Source organism: Abrus precatorius, unplaced genomic scaffold, assembly GCF_003935025.1.
Source record: "Abrus precatorius isolate BTA unplaced genomic scaffold, Abrus_2018 Scaffold11, whole genome shotgun sequence".
Taxonomy (NCBI): domain Eukaryota; kingdom Viridiplantae; phylum Streptophyta; class Magnoliopsida; order Fabales; family Fabaceae; genus Abrus; species Abrus precatorius.
In genome coordinates, this window is record NW_020874303.1 from 2001535 (window position 1) to 2021485 (window position 19951).

Here is a 19951-nt window from a genome sequence, read left to right on the forward strand (position 1 = left end):
ATTCTAGAACACAAAATAAAAACAATTGCAAGTCTCAGAAAAAAAAAAAAAAATCGTGCAAAAGAACCTCTTAAAAAAGTCACAAAATTTAAAAAGGGTTTTTCCTTCTTTTCTTTTTTTTCCTTCCAAATTAGTTGAGAACTTTACAACAAATTAGAGTTGCGTCAAAGACAAAGACAGATCCGTAATGTTGTAAGATAGTTACGATGATGAGAATATGATTACAATTTATTCTAAAAACTGTGTTACCAGGAAAAATGTGACAGAAAAAGAGATGAAGATTAGAATACAGTGATAATTAATTGTAACAGAACCTTATAATTGAAATTGAAAAGAAAATGAGGTTTTCAGTTTAATGGTGATGGATGCTCGCGAACCGCTTTCTTTCTGTCACAAGTCACTATGCAAATCCATATATAATTTGTTTAAATGACAAGAAGGAAAATGTAGGCAATATATTATTAATTTGATTAAAAAAAGAAAAGTAACTTCAGGAAATAAAATTTTAAAACTTCCTCTCACAATGAAAGAGGTTAATGCAACTTCGTCTGAAAAATAGGTGTAATACAAAAGTTTTGTCTGCTTCCTTTTTCTTACGATTTTTATGATGGAGCATTTAATGCGTACTATCATAATGAATTTCCTGAAGTTTAACCATTGCCAACATCTTGGCTTTGGAGTAAATGGAGGAGCATTTTAACCTTCCTAGCCAAGTAAATTGATAAATCACATGCCAACATGGCGATATCATTGTCTACTAAAAAATATAATTTTAATCTCTTCATTTTTGTAAGATTAGAGGATATAATGTGTCAATTTTTTTGTAAAGACACATCATCAAGGACCAAAACTGATGAATTTAAAAAAATTAGAGACTAAGACTAAAAAAAAATAGAGGGACTAAAGTCAAAATCTCGTAAAATTGTAATATTTATACCATATTCAAGCCTTGCATAAAGATTGGCACCTTTAACAACACATGTACCGTAGACGCAAAAAAATCGAAGGGTCACCTGAAATAAACACTTTTCTATTGGTTAAATTTAAAACTCAATCTTATGCTAGGATTACAAAATTGAGCAGCTATAAATGTATATATGCTGTCCGATAAGGATAAGAATCAAGCTCAAGTGATACAATAGCAATTAGGAGAAAAAAATTGGTATTGACAGTAGTAGTTACTATTACCACCCCCCACATGGATTGCATCATACCCATCACCAAGACCACTCAAAAACACTAGAGGCATCAGCTGAAATTCACACGTGAGAACATTTAATCACCTCCTATAGTGGTATAAGCAGTTGACTGCATGTCAGGTCAACGATTAAGGATACCCATTTGCAGGTTTATGATCCTTTCATGCGCGTATTTATGACAATGATTATTAGCCTCAGACTACTTGCGCTTGTACCTGAAAAGGAAATTTGAATTAGACTTTATTTATTAGCATTGCACAAACAAATCTTAAGATGCATAAAGTTACCGGTGCAATTCCTTTCGAATTAAAGGGGGACAAACATTCTGAATTTTCACCATATTTTACAACAACAATAAAATATATAGCAGCCAAATATATCTTATTTGCAAAAAAATAACCACTTTAACAAACCAAAGAGGAAAAATATTAAAGCAAATTGAGTAGTGTCTCCTAACATGTTTAGGCTCAGTTTGGATAAATTTCTAGATAAGTCTTTACATTATAAATAAACAACTTATCTTTTCAAATTTTAGATAAGTTAAATGAGAAAACATTTTAAAAAATCTAGATGCATGAGTTATTTTTAACTTATGAGAGAAGTTTTATTCATTTTTCATACTATTAATTTTTTTGTATAAGAACTTTTCTATAAGTTTACCTAAATTGAGCCTTATTTAGTTTTCAGCATTGCACATGTCCTAACATGATATACCACCAAGATGGGATCTAGACATGTCACCTACTGGCGGGAATGTATCACAACTACAATAAGCACCTAAAACCATTAAATGATACACCTTATTTTAACTTTTAACAAAAGTTCTCTAAATTTATTGACTGCTACGTTTTGCTTTCTATTTGGAGGAACAAGAGAAAATCTACAAACGCCAGCAAGCTCTATAATCACAAGGTATAACAAATACAATTAGATTGCCAACAAAATGAAAATGAGATTTAAAAAAAGTCAATTGACTACATCATTACTCGTTAAGTTGGCCTCTCAAAAGCCTAACTCCAGATCAATCAAATTTAGAAGCAAAAGACTACTTAATGACTCAATCAAGATCAATATTATGTTAGGCGTTTAAAAGTTCAGCTTGATACTATTTTTAGCAATGAGACAGGTTTTTTGTTTAATACCTTGACTTGCTTTTGAATGAACTCTTGGACTTCTTTCCCGTTCCAACACCTCTTCTTTTTGGCTCTTTATCTTTCATGTCAGTCTGGAATAGCTCTCGCATCTCTTCGGTTCTTGAAGAAGTCTTTCTGGAAGGATGACTAGATTTCTTTGTACTCTTTTTCACAATCTTGCCAGAATCTAATGCCCTCTTGACAGCCTTCACTGCTTTGGCTCGTCGATAAGCAAGATCTACAAGTGACATTCCACCCTTTTCTTTCTTATTTGTTCCCTTAGCCTTCGTTTCATTTTCAGCACAACAGAAAGTGAGGAACAAAGTGTATATTCCAACCTTTACTGCATAGAAAAGGTTAATAAAAAGGTAAGAGTACATACTTCCACTGGATTGTCATCCTGCCCCTCATCCTCCAACATTTCTCTAGCCGCTTCCAACTTTCTACGCTTCTTTCTAGGCAAATTTTTCTACACCAAAGATATTTTCATTAAGTAAATACATATAACTTCATGCAAGTAAGCTTATTTACATTTTATATGTATAAAAACACAAATCTGTCTCTGTATGCATAACAAAGAGTATTTACCTCTCGCTCTCGCTTCCTCTTTTCCTTCATTCTGAGGTCTTCAGCTTGTTCAGCACTAATTACCTCTCTTCCAGAACTCTTGTCCTTATCCACAGATGCCTGTCAACAGTCATTTCATTTCTTATCAACATCAGGCAACGTTTTACCCAAGAAAGAATTTGAAATAAAACCAACTTGTCATTTGATCATTAGTTTGACTGGCATCTCACCTTCACTGCAAAAGGTAGCAGAACATGGGCATAGCAAACCTCACATAGTATCACAATTGTTAGAATATCTTCGATATCTTATGGCTAATTAAGAATCCTATAATTTCATAATTAGGATTGAGTCATCGTATTTAAGACTAACAAGTAGCATGTTCTATTTATCTTTTACACGAGCAATAGTTGCTTTTTTCTGAAAGCTCTCTCAGAAAGCAGCAAAAGGGAGGGAGGAATGGAGGGGGGAGAGACAGACCATTTCCTCAAAATAAGCTAAACCAGGCATGCACTACTACGGCGAGCCCTTGTTTAGACTGTCCATACACAATTTATCCCTAATCAGATTGTTCTTTGAATAAGTATAGTGCTCCACGGTAAACTAGGAAAATAAATGCCAGCAATTTGAGGAATATCAGGAAGATGGAACAATATTGTACCTTTGCTGCTTTTGCAGCCAGCTTTTTCTCTTTCTCTGTGACAAACCAGGTTCTTTTGGGGCGGGAAAAGATCTCTTCCTTATGTGCAATCATGTTTTCAGCCTGCTCATATCATACAAGCACATGATTTTATTGAAGGAAAAATGTGAAGGATGAGAAAATGAAAAAAATCAATATAGGATTCCACAACCAAAGTATATTATATAGCAATATTTAAGTCGATACAATTTGCTAAGTGATACTACTTTGGAAAAGATATACCATAAGACACGAAGTATAAATAAAAACATGAAATAATTAAATTTGTGTAATCCAACGCATGTCAGGATTGAAGGCAAGTAAAACAAAAGAAAAACTTATCAGTACCTTTGTGGCCTCCATTTCAGCTTTCCTTAAGACTCTTTCTTCCCTGAATAAATTAAAAATATAATTACAGCCCAATATTGAGAGAGATAGAGGGAATAAAGCCTTGACAATTAAATTTAATCAAAACCTCTCTTCTTGAAGTACTTCAGCAATTTGATCCTCCATTTGCTCAATTATATGAGACCATTTAAGTATAGATTGCTCTGCAACAATGCGGCTTTTCAGCTTTGAACCAGCCCTCTTTGCCTAATTAGTTGAAAATCAACCATCAACAAAGATTATATGATGGTTAGTTTAAAAAAGCATTTCCTTTTTTACTGTGCATTCTCTACTTTAACAGAGAATCAATAAACTTTTCAACTAGGGATATCCAAATCACTCCTAGAAATTAGACATACAGCAACTTGTGAAAACAATAAAGATATCTTGGTTCTCTTTGGGCATATTCTATATAATCCAGAAGAACATAAGAAAAGTAAAACCAGTAGATACTAAGATGCATAATGAATGGCATATTTCTCTGTAAACGACGCTCTATGAATGTTCTATGTAGAAACTTTCTAACGAAATGTCAAACTTAAATAACTAATTGGGAAAATTAACATTATTGACAGAATCTATGTTACTGAGACCCAAAATCCATATTAACTTGCATGAACTTTATATCTGATAAGTAACACTGCACAAGCAAATATACAAAGCGACATAGCTGCCATGAAATAAAGCTTAAAAGAGATGCAGCAATTCTTTGAATGATACTCACAATAGCTTTCAATAGTGACCGGTCATTATCAGTCACAAATGTGACAGCATATCCTTCTCTGCCAGCTCTTGCAGTCCGACCCACTCGATGAACATAGCTTCAATGTTAAAAATGAAAGTTATCAGGTTTCACAACAAGAGAATCAGATAATGTTAGGTGAGTTCAACATGGAATCATGTATGATATTTGTAACTTCGAGCAATGAAGAAAAATGACAAAAACTGCAGGATGTGCAATAAAACTGCAAAATGTCCAATATTAATCATCAAAGGAAGAGTTATCACCAGCATGGATCATAAAATATACCTGGTAAGATCACGCGGACATGCAAAGTTGATAACTGTTTGAACACCAATAATGTCAAGGCCCTATCCATAAAATTAGTGTCAAATTTATATCCAAAATGCCAATAGAAAATCATAATAAGCCACAGATTTAATCATTGCATGTTCCCCTTGAGCTAATGCAGTTTCACTATCCTTATCCTGTCTCCCAGGATAAGGGATAAAAATGGGGTGTTTGAGATATTAATTCCATATTCAAAATGAGGAAAAAAGAAAAAATTTTCAGGAATTGATTCTTACACGAGCAGCCACATCAGTTGCAACCAAAAAATCCACTTGCTGCTTCCTGAACTGTTCCAAAGCCTAATCAAATAATCAGAACTCAGAAGTGAGCATATTGTCACAAACACATTCAATGATGCAAAGCCCTTGAACAGGAAAATAAGAAACTAACAAATCCAATCCAAGCAAACATCATCATATTGGTAACCCAAAAATGTAATAGTAACATAACTACAAAGCCATAATACATAAATATAAGAAACATACTTCAAGGCGCTGGGCTTGAGTAAGATTTCCATGAAGCTCAGCAGCTTTTAAGCCAGCTAATCCAAAAACAATCTTCAACCTGTGTGCAGCTTGCTTTGTTCCACTGCACATCAAAATGATAGTGTTAACAGTCGTAGAAATGTAGAATAGAGCCAGAACCACAGAAAGGAATTAACAATCCAAAAACAGTGGAAATGAAGGAAATAGACTTAAAATATGCAATAAAAGACTAGAGATTTCAGCTTATCACAAAAGGTTCCCCATGACTATAAGTTACAACCATCAATGTTGGAACCCACCATTGCAATAATAGGCATAGTGCACATATGGTTTAGGGTTTAGTATATTTTATTTTAATGGAATTGAACTTGAACAGTTGAATGTGGCTGAGATGTGTGCCTAAATTGAACTCCATATTAGCATTGGAACATGTGTTTTTCAATGGAAAGTGAGAGAATAGATTTTGTAATAATAAAACGAACGGGAGCATAATTAGTATGATCAGTCAACACAGATTGTAATCAATCTCATTGTTATTGCCAATCAGTTTCAACAAATAGCTACATAAGGGACTTCATAAACAACTCATGAAAATAACAATAAAAAACTGCATGTATAAGCATGGTAAATAACAATGAAATAAAACCTGAAGATGATAACTTTAGAAATAAAAGTTTTGGAGCACATTGCAAGAAGAACTGCTTCCTGATTTACTTCACGCATTCTTCGTATTCTAACAACCCTGAAAAACGAAACCAATGGTTAATAAGGCTCAAGGTATTTTACTGGATGGCTAAAGAAGCAATGCAAACTTCAAAAAGGAATAACAACATAATAGTTTTGCATAATTAAGCTTTATGAATAAAATATGCTCTGCACAAGAATGAAAAACACTATTCTCCATCTGTTTCTAAAGAAGTCTCGATGTTCATCCTTCCAAAAGATCCACATATGGCTGAACAATAAAAAAGTATTACTCATTGAATTAATAAATTCTCTCAGAATAACTAGTGATTTATCACTACAATACAAAATGGAAATTAATGATGAAATTATAATATATATAAAGGGAAAGAGAAATGATGAAGAAATTACTCCTCAGTCAAGGTTGCAGGCCGTTTTGCAGATGGATCAGCAGAAAGACGCAAAGGTTTTGATAGGGAAAGTTTAATAAGTTCATCAACTTCCTCAGTCATGGTTGCTGAAAAAAGCATGGTCTGCCTTTTTCTGGGACACAAGCGAACCTGTAAAACAATCAAACCTGTTTGTCATTTTATTCCAAAAGATGAAATCAATATAAATTGTAAAACAGCATTTTTAACTGGAGTTCTTGCATTAGTATCGGGCTACTAAAACCTACAAGTTCATGAATTTCAGCACTAAATCCAAGCTCCAAAAGACGATCTGCCTCATCAAGGATTAGAACAGCAAGATCATCCAAATCCACTGACATAGAGTTGCGTAAATGATCTATCATGCGTCCTGGAGTAGCCACAACTATGTCTGGCATCGATCTCAAGGCAGCCTCTTGCACCTAGAATGAGAAAAGACCAGTTTTAAAGCATAGATAAAAATAACAAAGGAGACAATCTGCATTACCATTTACCAACCAACTCAATAATAGGGGGAATTGTCAAAACAATAAAAACTACTTGCATTCTCTTAATCATAAAAAATAAAACACATTACCATGTCCATATGATGTAAATATCATCAATGAGATAACATTTGGTAAAAAGGGGACAAAGCACAGATTACAAAACCATCAAAATTTCATTTATCAAATGCAATTCTTTGTATTTTACTAGCTAATTAGATTGAAATATTTCTTAAGAAGGCTCATTTATCCAGCAAGTCATGAGAAAAATGAGCAGGTTGTTATAAAATTCTTGGTTACAAAAACTCATAAAATCAAAAACATGTTGAGACCCAATTATATATTGTACTCAAAGAAGTCAAACTCAAACTAATACACTGCTAGTAAGAAAGAAAAATCATCAGTTGAAACCCAACAATAGATTACAAGAAATGCATGGTAACAGGACCAACATTGATCAGAATTGTAGATGGAACTGTAAAGCAGACTGAAGACAAAAGAGGATATTTTTCATGGAGGAAGGCCAAACAGCATACACAAGAAGCACATAACTCTATTCTGACCCACCAGCACATGCTAGAAATCCAGTCATCATGAAATTGAAACAGCAATCTTACCTTTGTTGACAGACCTCCAACAACCAGGCAACACCTTATATCAGTAAACTGAGCAAGCTTCTCTATCATACTATGAACTCTGTCAAAAATAATCAGTAATGAATATATTTGGAAAGAAATTTACATGAATCATCATAAAAATTTGCTTCCAAAATTTTACAGCTACAATTTCTAAAAAATGCTTGATTTAAATGAAGCCTACTTTGAATTTGAGCATCAACAAGTTTGTACTTAAATTTACAACAAAAAATTATGTCATTAGCTTACATAAAAGAAGAAAAAAGGACAGCAAAATATTAGATCCATCCAACAGATGGGTATGCACTGAGCTCTAAGCTATATATACTCATTGAAGCTCATAAGCTCAAGCTTTAGCATGGGTGGCACTGAAGAACGTGTGTGCAAAGCCGTATATACAAGTAGGACCTCATACATATAGGCCACTTGCTCAGCACAGCTAAATATTTTATTTGGAATATTTTAATGAGAAATGTGATCTAAAGCAATAATCAGAACAAACAGCTATAAGAATACTTACTGGACTGCCAACTCTCTCGTTGGAGTAAGAATGAGGACTCTTATTGCACGAACGCGTTTTGGACGAAACAACAATCTCTCCAAAGTAGGTAGAGCAAACGCAGCAGTCTGCATGGAAACACAAAAAGCAGATCACGAACAAAGGGCATTAAAAGAAACACCATTATACAAAAGCCAGGCACCAAATCACAGAAGCCTAGTATCATAAATTCACAATCACCCAAAGAAAATTAACAAAGAGATTACCTTCCCTGACCCGGTAATGGCACTTCCACATATGTCACGACCAGTCAATGCCAATGGTATACATGCTGCCTATCATAAAAATTCAAAATCCCAAAAAAACAAAGTCAAGATGAAGAGTCCTAAGCAGCATGAATTCACATAATTAATTCCAATAACACAGTAAACTATTCAAGGCAAAATGTTCTAAATATCATCGAATTATATAACCAAAATGCTAAGAATTAAAAAAGGACCTGAATTGGTGTTGGTTTAGCATACCCCAAGGCCTCACAAGCCCGAAGTAAGGGGCGAGACAAATTGAGCTGCAAGAAGGAATCAGCATGGAAAGAGGCTCCATCAGAAGGAGCAAAAAAGGACTTGCTATCACCACCATTACCCTCTTCCACATCATCTTCATCCGGTCTATAATCTTCCTAAACAAACCCAACAAATTCAAAAATCAACTTTTGAAACAGACGACCCACCCAATAAATAAAATACAACTTTTGCAACAAATAAGCACTTTCTCTATCATGAATCTAAAAGCAACTTAAGAAACAATTAACCAAGCCCCTTTTTTCTATAGTCCTCCAAACCAAACCCAACAAATTAAAATAAAAAAAAATAAACAAATTACCTCTTTTTTCTAAAATGAATAAGAAAAGCAACTTCTGAAAAAATGACACAAGTTTTTTCTTTCCATAATATTTTTAAACAAACCCAACAAAATTAAAAAAAAAATTCAGACAAATAAGCACTTTTTTAATCGTAAATTAGTTATAGTCCAAAAGGATGTATGCATGTATGAGAAAAACAAAAAACCCTAGTAATACTTGTTGATCAGATTCGGACTCGGAGCTGTTGTCCTCTCTGTCAGGCACAGCAACGACCGGCGTGGAACGTTGTCTCAGTGCTTTGGAGATTTTGTCGTCCACAGAGGTTGTGCTTCTGCGAGCGTGTTCTTCGGCCACTGATTCAGTGTATTTAGCAAAGTCCCATGGAGACTGTGTTTTCTTCTTCGACACTCGCGCTTCTTTCTGTTCATCTTCTGATTCTGAAGCTGACTCTGCTTCTTCTGATTCTTCTTCTCCCTCTTCTTCGAAGTGTTCGATTTCCTCGTCACTCGGGGCTTCGAAAACGAAGCTGGGCGACATCGTTTTGTGCAGAGAGGTGGTGGTGGCCTCTTCGAAGCAGGTTTTTAGAAGGGTTCTTCTTCTGCTGCTACTAGTTGTTGCAATTTCAACAATACCAACGTGTAATGGGCCGGGTCGGCTCGAATCTCTGCCTGATCTACTTAGGCCCAGTGGGCTTCATCCAATGGCCCAATAAATTTTTTTCACTGGATTTGAATGCAAGACTTTCCCCCTTTATAGTGCATTAAAAACAATATCTTTTTAAGAAAATGACAAAAAATAATAATAACCATTTATACGTGTGTGTGATATACAATTAGTTGTATAGAATTAAAGACACTGCAAAGGACTTTTAAAAATATATATATATATGAATTTGTTTCATCCCTGGTTTTAGAATTCTTTTTTAAAGTCAAATTTTGAATCCTAAATAGGGCATTTCTTGCAATATTCTTAGATAATGTCATCTTTACTCTTATGTTTAAAACATTACATTTTTTCTAATATATTTCTCATTATTGAAGAATATTCACCCATTATAAAAATTAGGGTGAGTGTGGTTGGTTTTTTTTAGTATAATGAACTTTTAAAAATGAAAACTTATGCTTTTTATAAAGTGAAACCTCAAAATAGTTAACCTAGTGAGTGGGTTCCAATCATTATTCAAATTACTTATATATTGCAGTTTCTTAAAGTTTGTCTAGGGATTGTAACATCTTATCATTGACAACATTTTGTCGTGTCAAATTATGAACCCATGGTGCTGCTTGTTTTATGTTGGTAATAAGTATTAGCTAAGCTTTTATTTCAATGTCTCTTTTATAGGAAAAGTCTTTGCCTTAAGCCACCTCATGCTTTAGAGCTACATTATATAAAACAATTAAAAATTATAAAGTATTTAAAATTTTAAATTATTCAAAATTATCATTAGCATTTTGTAATATTTAAAAATTTAAGAGAATACGATATTAACATATTTTTTTAACTAAACTATTAATTCTGTTATCTATTTAAGGTAAAATTTACGGTTTTTTATTTATTTATAGAGTTTAATATTCTCTTTTATATGTAAAAAAAATTATTATTAATTTTAGATTAATAAATAACGAGGTTAGTGATTTAATTAAAAAAATATTAATACTCTTTAATTTTTAAAATAATAGAAAAATCATAATCATTAATCTAAAGATGATATAAAATACTTTTTTTAATTTTATGAACATTATAATAAAATCTATAAAATTAATGATCAAAATTATTTTACGTGTAAGAAATAATATCAAATTCTCACATTTACAAAGAATATCATAAATTTTATTTAATATTTTTTATAAATGCTAATCAAATTTGTTAATATTTTACAAATTTTCATATTTTTTAAATTTTATATTTTAATTTTTTTTCTCGTATAAAAGCCTTTTGTTGTCTATAAATAAACCAACAGGCGACAATAATTTAAAATTGAAATTGGTTCGGTAAGTTTTTTATGATATATATGATATAAGTTTTTTAATATTTGACTTTTTTTAATAATATGGTTCGTATAAATCATAGAAAAAGCTAATACTATAAATTACGTCTACTTTTATCTCTTTTATTGGATCCTATTATGTAATATACATATTTTTCTCATTCTTTTATTTGATACTAAAAGTTTTATTAGTTTAATTTTTACAGCAGATAAATTCTATATTAGATTTTTAATAATAACAATAACAATTCCAAAATAGCTCATGCAAACTCACAGTCACCACCTTAATTGACAACATTGCAAACTTTTAATGGTTGGTATCCCTTAACATGACTTGTGAAGAGGATTTGGTGTCAGAAAAATGTGCCACCTATTCTTGAAAATTAACACATTGAATGTGCATTAATTTGAAGTTGAAAAAGAATGCTATTAACTAAAATTAAAATATATAAAAGTTAATCTGAACAGTGTAAATTAAATTATAATTTTTATTAAACAAAATATGAAAACTGATTTTCTAACTGTAAAATAAATAAGCCTTAAACCAATTTAAAATGTTAGAGGAGCTTTAATAGCATTTTAATTTTCAAGTACTACATCATATTCTAGTGCATTACTATGGAGAATTTGGGTGGAGTTAAGATCACATGTGCTTCGATTTTTAAGTGTTTGAATTGGTTGATAAAGTGTGAGAAAATTTAATTATCATACTTTAGTTTTTTCTTGTGAATGGAATGCAATTTAGATTAAAAAGTGAACCACATTTATTGTTCAAAATAATTCGATTGGTTGTTTCGTTAATTGAAAATTGCATAGTCCTACCAAACGTTACTTTTTTTAATTTATTATTCTAAAAATTATTCGTATTGTTTGGACAGAGAAAGAAATAAAAAGTTTTTTATAATTTAAATTTATATTGTTTGATTGAAAAGAAAAAAAAATTAGAAAAAAACTTTTGAAATTTTTCATTTATGATTTTAAATTTTTATTGTAAAACTAGATAAATTTATTCAATTTTATTCAACACCTTCTTCTACTTTTAATAACTTACTGTTCTTTTGAGGTTAAAATATGCATTGTCTTTCTACAAAATATAACTTATTAATATTTGATTAAAATTTTATGTAAATTTTTCAATATAATCCTTATCATTTTTTTTAATGTCATTTTCTTATTGTTATATAGCCGTAAAATTCATATAACTATAAAATAGATATTATTTATTGTAAAGATCATTATTAACCTTGATAAAAATCCTAGTGACCTTTCATTATTTTTCATCCAATGATTTATTGACTTAATTTTTTTTAAGAAGTACTAGTGGTTTGACATAATTTTACTTATCATTTAGTCACCTCATTGTAAAATTGATAAGAAAAACACTTTTATTTTGAAAAATTACATTATATTTTATTTTCTTGTTTTTTTTTTTCTACACCTACTTAATATTCTAAAATAGTAAGTATGTCCATTATTATTCTCACGTGTTCATTATAATTTTATTTAAAATACTTTTACAATTAATTTGATTAAAAAATGTTCTAAACAAAAGTAGTTAATAATAATAATAATAATGTTTTTTATTGTTAATGGAATTTATTAAAAATGTTAAATTAAGAATAAAGCTCATATATATTTTTAATAAATTTCAATTAATAATGAAAATATATTTTAAAAAGTAATGAAAGAGTGTTACTAACCATGGTTGGGGGAGAGAAATAAAAGAGGAATAATGAAAGTGCCTCATTTTTTGTTTTTAAATTATTATAATAAATATTAATTTTTGGAATTAATTAATTTTTTAAATAATATAATTAATTAATTTTTTATTTATCATCATTCTAATTAATTTGTCTTTATTTCACTCTTGTTACAAACAGATAATGAGATTTGTATGGGTCCATCCATGAGTGATTCCTGCAACCTTGACTTACAAAACAATTCACCAAAAGAAAGAAAAAGAAAAAGAAAAAGGGCATAATTTTCTTCACATTTGGTATTTCATTTCAAAACCACTTTCCCTCACTCTCTCTTCCACTCTCAGATCTACCATTCCCTTTCCCTCACTTCCCAGTTTCCATTCACATAACTCTCTCTGAAACTACAAACACACCACAAATTCAGAGTCTCTTCAAAAACACATAAAAATGAAACACCCAAAGCCCCCACAAAACCAAGCAACACCAACAACACCATCATCTTCATCAACTTCAACTTCAAGATCTTCTTCTTCTCTCTCATCCCACCTTGCTATGGTGGAACTCAAACAGAGGATCCTAACCTCACTCTCAAAGCTCTCCGACCGCGACACTCACCAGATCGCCGTCGACGACCTTCAAAAAACCATAAACGCGCTTTCCCCTGACGCCATTCCCATGATCCTCAACTGCCTCTACGACGCCGCCACCGACCCCAAACCCGCCGTCAAAAAGGAATCCCTCCGCCTCCTCACCGTCGTCTGCGCCGCCCACCCCGACGCCGCCGCCGCTCACCTTACTAGAATTATCGCTCACGTCGTTCGGCGCCTTAAGGACGCCGATTCTTCCGTGCGTGACGCGTGCCGTGACGCCGTCGGGGCGCTCGCGGCGCGGTACTTGAAGGCCGGGGAGGGTGCCGGTGGCGGCGGCGACAATGGTGGTGGTGGTGGAGTGGGGTCGGTGGTGGGGTTGTTTGTGAAGCCTCTGTTTGAGGCAATGGGGGAACAGAACAAGGGTGTGCAGGCTGGTGCGGCAGTTTGCATGGCGAAGATGGTGGAATGCGCCGGCGACGTGCCGGTGCCGGCGTTTCAGAAGCTGTGTCCGAGGATCTGCAAGCTGCTCAATAGCCCTAATTTCTTGGCGAAGGCTGCGATTTTGCCTGTTGTTGGTAGTTTGTCACAGGTGAAGATGCTAATTGATGTTGTTGTGGTGTGTGTTTCAGTGTTGGGTTGGCGGAATTGAATCAGCGGTTGATGAATTGATAATTGAAATGAGTTATGAAATGATTTGTGAAGATTTAAGTTTTTTATTTTTTGAGCTTTGAAATTCAGAGTACGTTTCGGAGAGGTCAAAATTTCTTTAATTTGATGATTTTTTTTTAAAAAAATAAAGGAGATAAATAGTGTATTAATATAAATTTACTGTGTTAATATTTTGTCTATTTTATAATATCTTAATTTAAAAATAAAATATTTGCTCGCTCCTTCTCTCCCTTCCAAAACCCAACTCCTAAATATAGCCTTATGTTATGTACCCTTTGGTGCGTGGATAGAAGAGAATGGGAAAGGTTGATCTCTTTTAGAGGAACCAAAATGTATTAGATTTTAACCCTATGAACGGTTATGTTCTATTTTTAGAATGCTCCAAATATGGAATAGAGCAGGTGATATTGGAACTGGAAATTCAGCTAAAGACTAAAAAATATGTTTGGGAGGATGACTGAAAATGTAGCGTTTGTTTAATGTAGCTGATTCATTAGGATTATGAAAAACTGTGATATAATTAGACCTGTTGATATTAGCGTTATGGCATTTCGAAAATTCAATTTAACATCGCTTCATGTAATGAGAATGATTTTGGAAATCCAATTTGGCAGGTCTTTGTTAGTTAGTGTCTTCTTATATCATGAAATTACCATTTTATGATAAAAAAGAACTAGTGCAAAAATTCCTAATTAATTAAGTCTTGATTCCAGGTTGGAGCAATTGCACCACAAAGCTTGGAACATTTGCTGCCTAGCATTCATGAATGCCTTAACAGTACTGATTGGGCAACACGTAAAGCAGCAGCTGAGGCATTAAGTTCCTTGGCTTTGCATTCAAGCAGTTTGGTTACTGATAAAGCGGCACCCACAGTGGCAGCACTTGAGGCTTCTCGGTTTGACAAGGTAGCATTTGCAATGAGATTGCCCTATCATAACTTGTTGAGTTCCCATCTTATTTTTCTTTCTTGTTTCTCTCCTTTCAAAGGCCACAATTTCTTACAGTTCTTATTTTTAATAAAATGTTCTGTTTATAGAAGGGGAATTAGTTCAATAAGAGTAAGGACTTAAAACATTTAGGGAGATAGGTACATATTTTTCCTTACTTTGTTGCTTGCATTTGAGTGTACCTTTTTTAAAGAACACTGAAATTGTTACATGCCTGTAAATTGGTGATACTGATAGTACATTTTATGTAATTGGTCTAGCAAGTGTCTTTGACAATAGTATCACTACCACATATACTGTTCTCTTGTTGAGTCCAGTTTAGGGTTATTCGTTCTAGTATGGCAGATTTGTAATTTGTTGAAACCTCATTACTGGAGAAATGTTTCTTTGCTTTTTAAAGAATATTTTATTATTACTGTCAGATAAAACCTGTTAGAGATAGCATCACAGAGGCATTGCAATTGTGGAAAAAGGTTGCAGGGAATGGAGATGGATCCCCTGATGATTCAAAGCCCTCATCTGGTAGGTGTATTTCATTTGTCTGTTGTCAATCACACTGTCCTAGTTTATCTCAGTGGTGATTGTTTTTAATGCTTTAGATAATGGAAATCCTGAAACAGATAGTTTGTCCGAAACAAGTGACCTGAAAAAAGTAGATATTAATGAGAAGACTGACCCATCAGTAAAGGATTCATCATCTAGTTCTTCAAACATGGATCCAACTGCAAAGGCCAAAGCAGCTGGCATCTCAGAGAAGGCAGTTGTAATATTGAAAAAGAAAGCTCCTGCATTAACTGATAAAGAACTAAATGCAGAATTTTTCCAGAAACTTGAAAGAAGGGGTTCAGGTGATTTACCAGTGGAAGTAGTTGTTCCTCGTAGATGCCTCAATTCTTCTAACTCTAACAATGACCAAGAATCAGAGGCAAGTGCTAAAGATTCAAAAGAAAGAATAAATTCTGTTGGCAACATCCCTAATGATGATTTTCATGGATCTGCCAGTAATAAATATCGTATCTTTGAGAGAGGCAGTGATGGAAATTCCAGACAAAGGTATTATGATGACATTGCACATGACAGATACCCTGAAAAGAGAGTGAATGCAAAAGAACTGAGGACAAAAGCTTATGATACTGATGAGAGGACTGAAATTGATCAGAGGGAGGGTTCTGCCAGTCTTGCAGGTTTTTCTAAGAATGATGGTCAATCAGAAGTACCTTTCTCCAATAACAACAGAGGAAACTGGTTGGCCATCCAGAGGCAGTTACTGCAGCTGGAAAGACAACAGGTTCATCTGATGAACATGCTGCAGGTATGGACACTGGCACAAAATATTAGTTTGGTATATATTCTTCATAAGTGATTGATGTTTGAGCAATTTTGCAGGATTTCATGGGTGGATCTCATGATAGCATGGTGACTCTAGAGAATAGAGTACGAGGTCTTGAGAGAATTGTTGAAGACATGTCACGGGATTTATCTATATCATCAGGTCGTAGGGGCAGTAACTATACAGGATTTGAGGGATCATCCAGTAGGCCTTCTGGCAAGTATAATGGTTTTAATGACTTCTCTGGTTCCAAGTATGGAAGAGGTGGTGATGGACGTCTCCCATTTGGTGAAAGATATGCCCAAGAGGGAAATGCTTTGGGAATGAGGGGAAGAGGGCCATCTTGGAGATCTGACATGTCTGAGGGATGGGATTTTCCTGGGTATGGTGCATCTAGAAATGGTCAGATTTCCTCAAGAAGGGCTTTTGGTGGTAGTTCTGCTGATGTAAGATCACCAAAATCAGTGCATGAGGGTGATCAAGGGGGCAATAGGAGAGCCTGGGATAAAGCAGCAATGCCCATCCGGCTTGGTGAGGGGCCCTCTGCAAGAAGTGTCTGGCAAGCTTCGAAGGATGAAGCTACCTTGGAAGCAATTAGGGTTGCTGGTGAGGACAATGGAACATCTCGAGCAACAAGGGTAGCAATCCCTGAAATGACTGCAGAAGCTCTGGCCGATGATAATGTTGGACAAGAGAGGGATGCCATCTGGACTTCTTGGAGTAATGCAATGGATGCCCTTCAAGTTGGTGACGTAGATTCAGCCTTTGCAGAGGTACTGTCCACTGGTGATGATTTCTTGCTTGTAAAGATAATGGATAGAACGGGCCCTGTAATTGACCAACTTTCAAGTGAGGTTGCATGTGAAATTGTGCACGCCATTGGACAATTCTTGCTGGAGCAGAACCTGTACGACATCTGTTTGTCTTGGATTCAACAGGTATGACTTTTCTTATGATACTCTATTCCTCTTGTTTTTATTATGACTTATGAGAATCAAAACTATGTAGTTTGGACTTTGCAACCACTGGAATAGATCTTCATCTACCAAAAATGACTTCAAATCATTGAAGTTGAAGGGTTTCAGTGACTCGTGTGTAATTATTTTAGAAGCCAGACATTCCACTGTCTCAAGATTTGGTGTTTGAATTACTTCAAGATCATATATCCTGAGGGTTTTTGAGTGAAAGATCTGAAGTTGCAGCATCTATTAATGTTTTCTTGAGTATGTTTAGTTGTAGGACTTGCATACGTCTATTTCTATTTATTATTATCAATTAGATAATTTGATTAGTTCAGCCACGTATATCCCTTGCCTCTTCGAATATCAGTGTTTACATTGAAAACATAATGAAAGCAATGATAATTTAAAAGAGAAAACAGAAAATGGAATGGTTCTAACTTTCTTTCTTCAAGATGTATTTGATCTGGTTTGGAAAGTTATTGGTCATATAATATAGTGCATATTCAATAACACATTCATTCCTTGGACCAATATTACCACACTGAGACCGTGGCAAATTATTTGTTTGGCAATTGGTTTGTACCTGCATTGTAAACAATTATGCCTTTACTTTCCTTTTGCCTGCTTTGTCTTTCATCCGTGTTTAAAATATTGAATTCATGGTCATAATGGTCAGTTGCTGGAGATAGTATTGGAAAATGGCCCTGATACCTTTGGCATTGCTATGGAAGTGAAGAAAGAGCTCCTGCTGAATTTACATGAAGCTTCAACAGATACAGCTGAGGACTGGGAAGGTGTACCACCGGATCAACTTTTATTGCAGTTGGCATCAGCCTGGGAAATTGATCTACAACAACATGACAAGTAGCTCACAGAGAACAAACCATGCTGGTATTAAGATTCTCATATTTTGGATTTGAATTGGGTCATATCCTAGATTGTTCTAATTTTCTACATGGATGGTGATGAGTGTAAGATTTGAAATACATATGCTGTTCAAATGTTGGACCTCCACGTAACAATTACAATGGCACAAATTAATGCTCCATTTTTTCCTGTATCTTGGTGAACTTTGGATGATCCTATACCGGTCAGAGCAATGTTTGACCATTTAAAGGTAGTGTCTGGTTGTCAGCAAGTGCCCAACTAGTCTGCTTTAAAACAATGTAAATTGAGACCAATGAACAATTGTTCCGTGTAATTATGTGTAATTTGTTCATTTGCTACATTCATTTGTATCATTTTCTCTTGTTTTTGTTTTAAACGTAAAAGATGATTATGCCTGATAGGATACAAGAGATAAAAACACGCTATTATTGATATTGACAAGCATTACTATTTCCTTTGTTACATAATTAGGTGTTATATTTAAGAGGCGTTTGAAAGAGCTTATTAAAAAATAATTTATAACTTTTAAAAGTTCTTTTCAATAAGTTTTTTTATATAATTTATTAAAATATTTTTTGTTTATATTAATAAGTTTTACGATTAAATTTATGATAGAAACTTCTCATATAATAAGAGGTTATTTAGAAGTTTTTGTGCTGTTTTCAATTTGTTTTAATCAAATAAGAGATTCTACTAAAATTTCCCTTTAAATTTCTGAATTATGGGCTGAGGTCAATTTGAAATTTAACTAGCTTCATCCATTATTTTCTAGTCCATCAGCTTCAATATTTTAAATAATGATTTCAGTTGCGGCTTGCATACGTATTTATTTGTTTTGGTCAAGCTTTTTATTTATTGACTTTTATTTCTGTTGGATTTTTGCTGCAACTGTTGTAGGCCTTATTTATTTGGGTTGAGCTTCAGAATACCAATTTAGCCCATAATTCCAAGATTGGGAGTACCAACTAATAAAAGATTATTGCTATTTGTGTTACCTTTTTTTTAATTTCAATCACCGCCTTTTTTATTTTTAATTTTGAAATTTAAAATTTGAAAATAAGCTTAACATTTCCAAAATTAAATTTCAGAAGTCATTTACAAATTATTTTCAGAGCTAAATTTTGAGAAGTATAAAATTATTTATAGATATTAAATTCTAAATGTGAATTACAAATAACTTTCAAAATTTAAGTTTCAGAAGGTATTAAAGATAATTTTAGAAATTAAATTTTGAAAGTGAGGATAAAAAATGGTACAAATAGTTAAAAAAAAAAAGTGGTGCAAAGAGTATTCTTCTTAATGAATACTAAAGATATTCATAAGCTCATTTTCTCTGTAGAAATAAATACACACTGATATATCAAGACAACTTTTATTCTTATGAAAATACATAGAACCAACACTGCTTTGGGGTTCTCAACCCCAAAAAACTTACTATATTGCTTAAGTAATTTTAAATCCTTCAAAATTTTATTATTATCCTTGCAATTATGAAATAAAGAAATGTTATATATTTTTCATACTTTCAAGATAATAAATAATAAATATACATATTTTTGTTTTATGCTTACTTTATAAAATAATTAGAAAAATATTAAAAGAATAAATAAGACAATGTAGCAAAACTCATTACTATCTAGCCCCTTCAAATTAAGAATTAGTCTTCTATGTATAAATATGTTTAAAAATATATTAAAAAGTTTATAATAAAAACACAAATTAGAAGTGATGTGCAATTGTAGGATTCACATAAATTTTTTTAA

At 33.1% G+C, this 19951-nt stretch overlaps 2 protein-coding genes across 7 annotated transcripts; one reads left to right on the forward strand and one right to left on the reverse strand.

Annotated features, from left to right (window-relative positions):
- Window positions 1–1017: 1017 nt before the first annotated feature.
- LOC113854235 (DEAD-box ATP-dependent RNA helicase 28) lies at window positions 1018–9709 on the reverse strand. 3 transcript variants are annotated; one of them, XM_027485135.1, is made up of 19 exons: window positions 9332–9709; window positions 8753–8932; window positions 8520–8588; window positions 8275–8381; window positions 7737–7815; window positions 6883–7056; window positions 6618–6766; window positions 6169–6264; window positions 5523–5625; window positions 5274–5336; window positions 4996–5057; window positions 4690–4786; window positions 4054–4172; window positions 3927–3969; window positions 3561–3662; window positions 2921–3019; window positions 2715–2801; window positions 2342–2616; window positions 1018–1414 (listed from the first exon to the last, which is right to left on the reverse strand). In XM_027485135.1, exons 1-19 carry the CDS (start codon window positions 9650–9652, stop codon window positions 1399–1401), a joined length of 2241 nt encoding a protein of 746 aa, XP_027340936.1. In that variant the 5' UTR covers window positions 9653–9709; the 3' UTR covers window positions 1018–1398. The 3 variants fall into 3 exon arrangements, with proteins under 3 accessions (XP_027340936.1, XP_027340937.1, XP_027340938.1); XM_027485136.1 differs by having other exon boundaries at window positions 1067–1414; window positions 2342–2670; window positions 2921–3004; window positions 9332–9704; XM_027485137.1 differs by lacking the exon at window positions 1018–1414 and having other exon boundaries at window positions 2335–2616; window positions 9332–9704.
- Window positions 9710–13094: 3385 nt separating this feature from the next.
- Window positions 13095–18584, forward strand: LOC113854215 (TORTIFOLIA1-like protein 1). Of its 4 annotated transcripts, XM_027485108.1 has the most exons (10): window positions 13095–13981; window positions 14775–14966; window positions 15431–15551; window positions 15662–15969; window positions 16033–16174; window positions 16223–16320; window positions 16395–16512; window positions 16645–16770; window positions 16804–17276; window positions 17977–18584. In XM_027485108.1, the coding sequence occupies exons 1-10, from the start codon at window positions 13250–13252 to the stop codon at window positions 18166–18168; spliced, it is 2502 nt and encodes an 833-aa protein (XP_027340909.1). In that variant the 5' UTR covers window positions 13095–13249; the 3' UTR covers window positions 18169–18584. The 4 variants fall into 4 exon arrangements, with proteins under 4 accessions (XP_027340909.1, XP_027340908.1, XP_027340906.1 ...); XM_027485107.1 differs by having other exon boundaries at window positions 15431–15536; window positions 15629–16320; window positions 16395–17276; XM_027485105.1 differs by having other exon boundaries at window positions 15431–15530; window positions 15608–16320; window positions 16395–17276.
- The last annotated feature ends 1367 nt before the right edge of the window (window positions 18585–19951 follow it).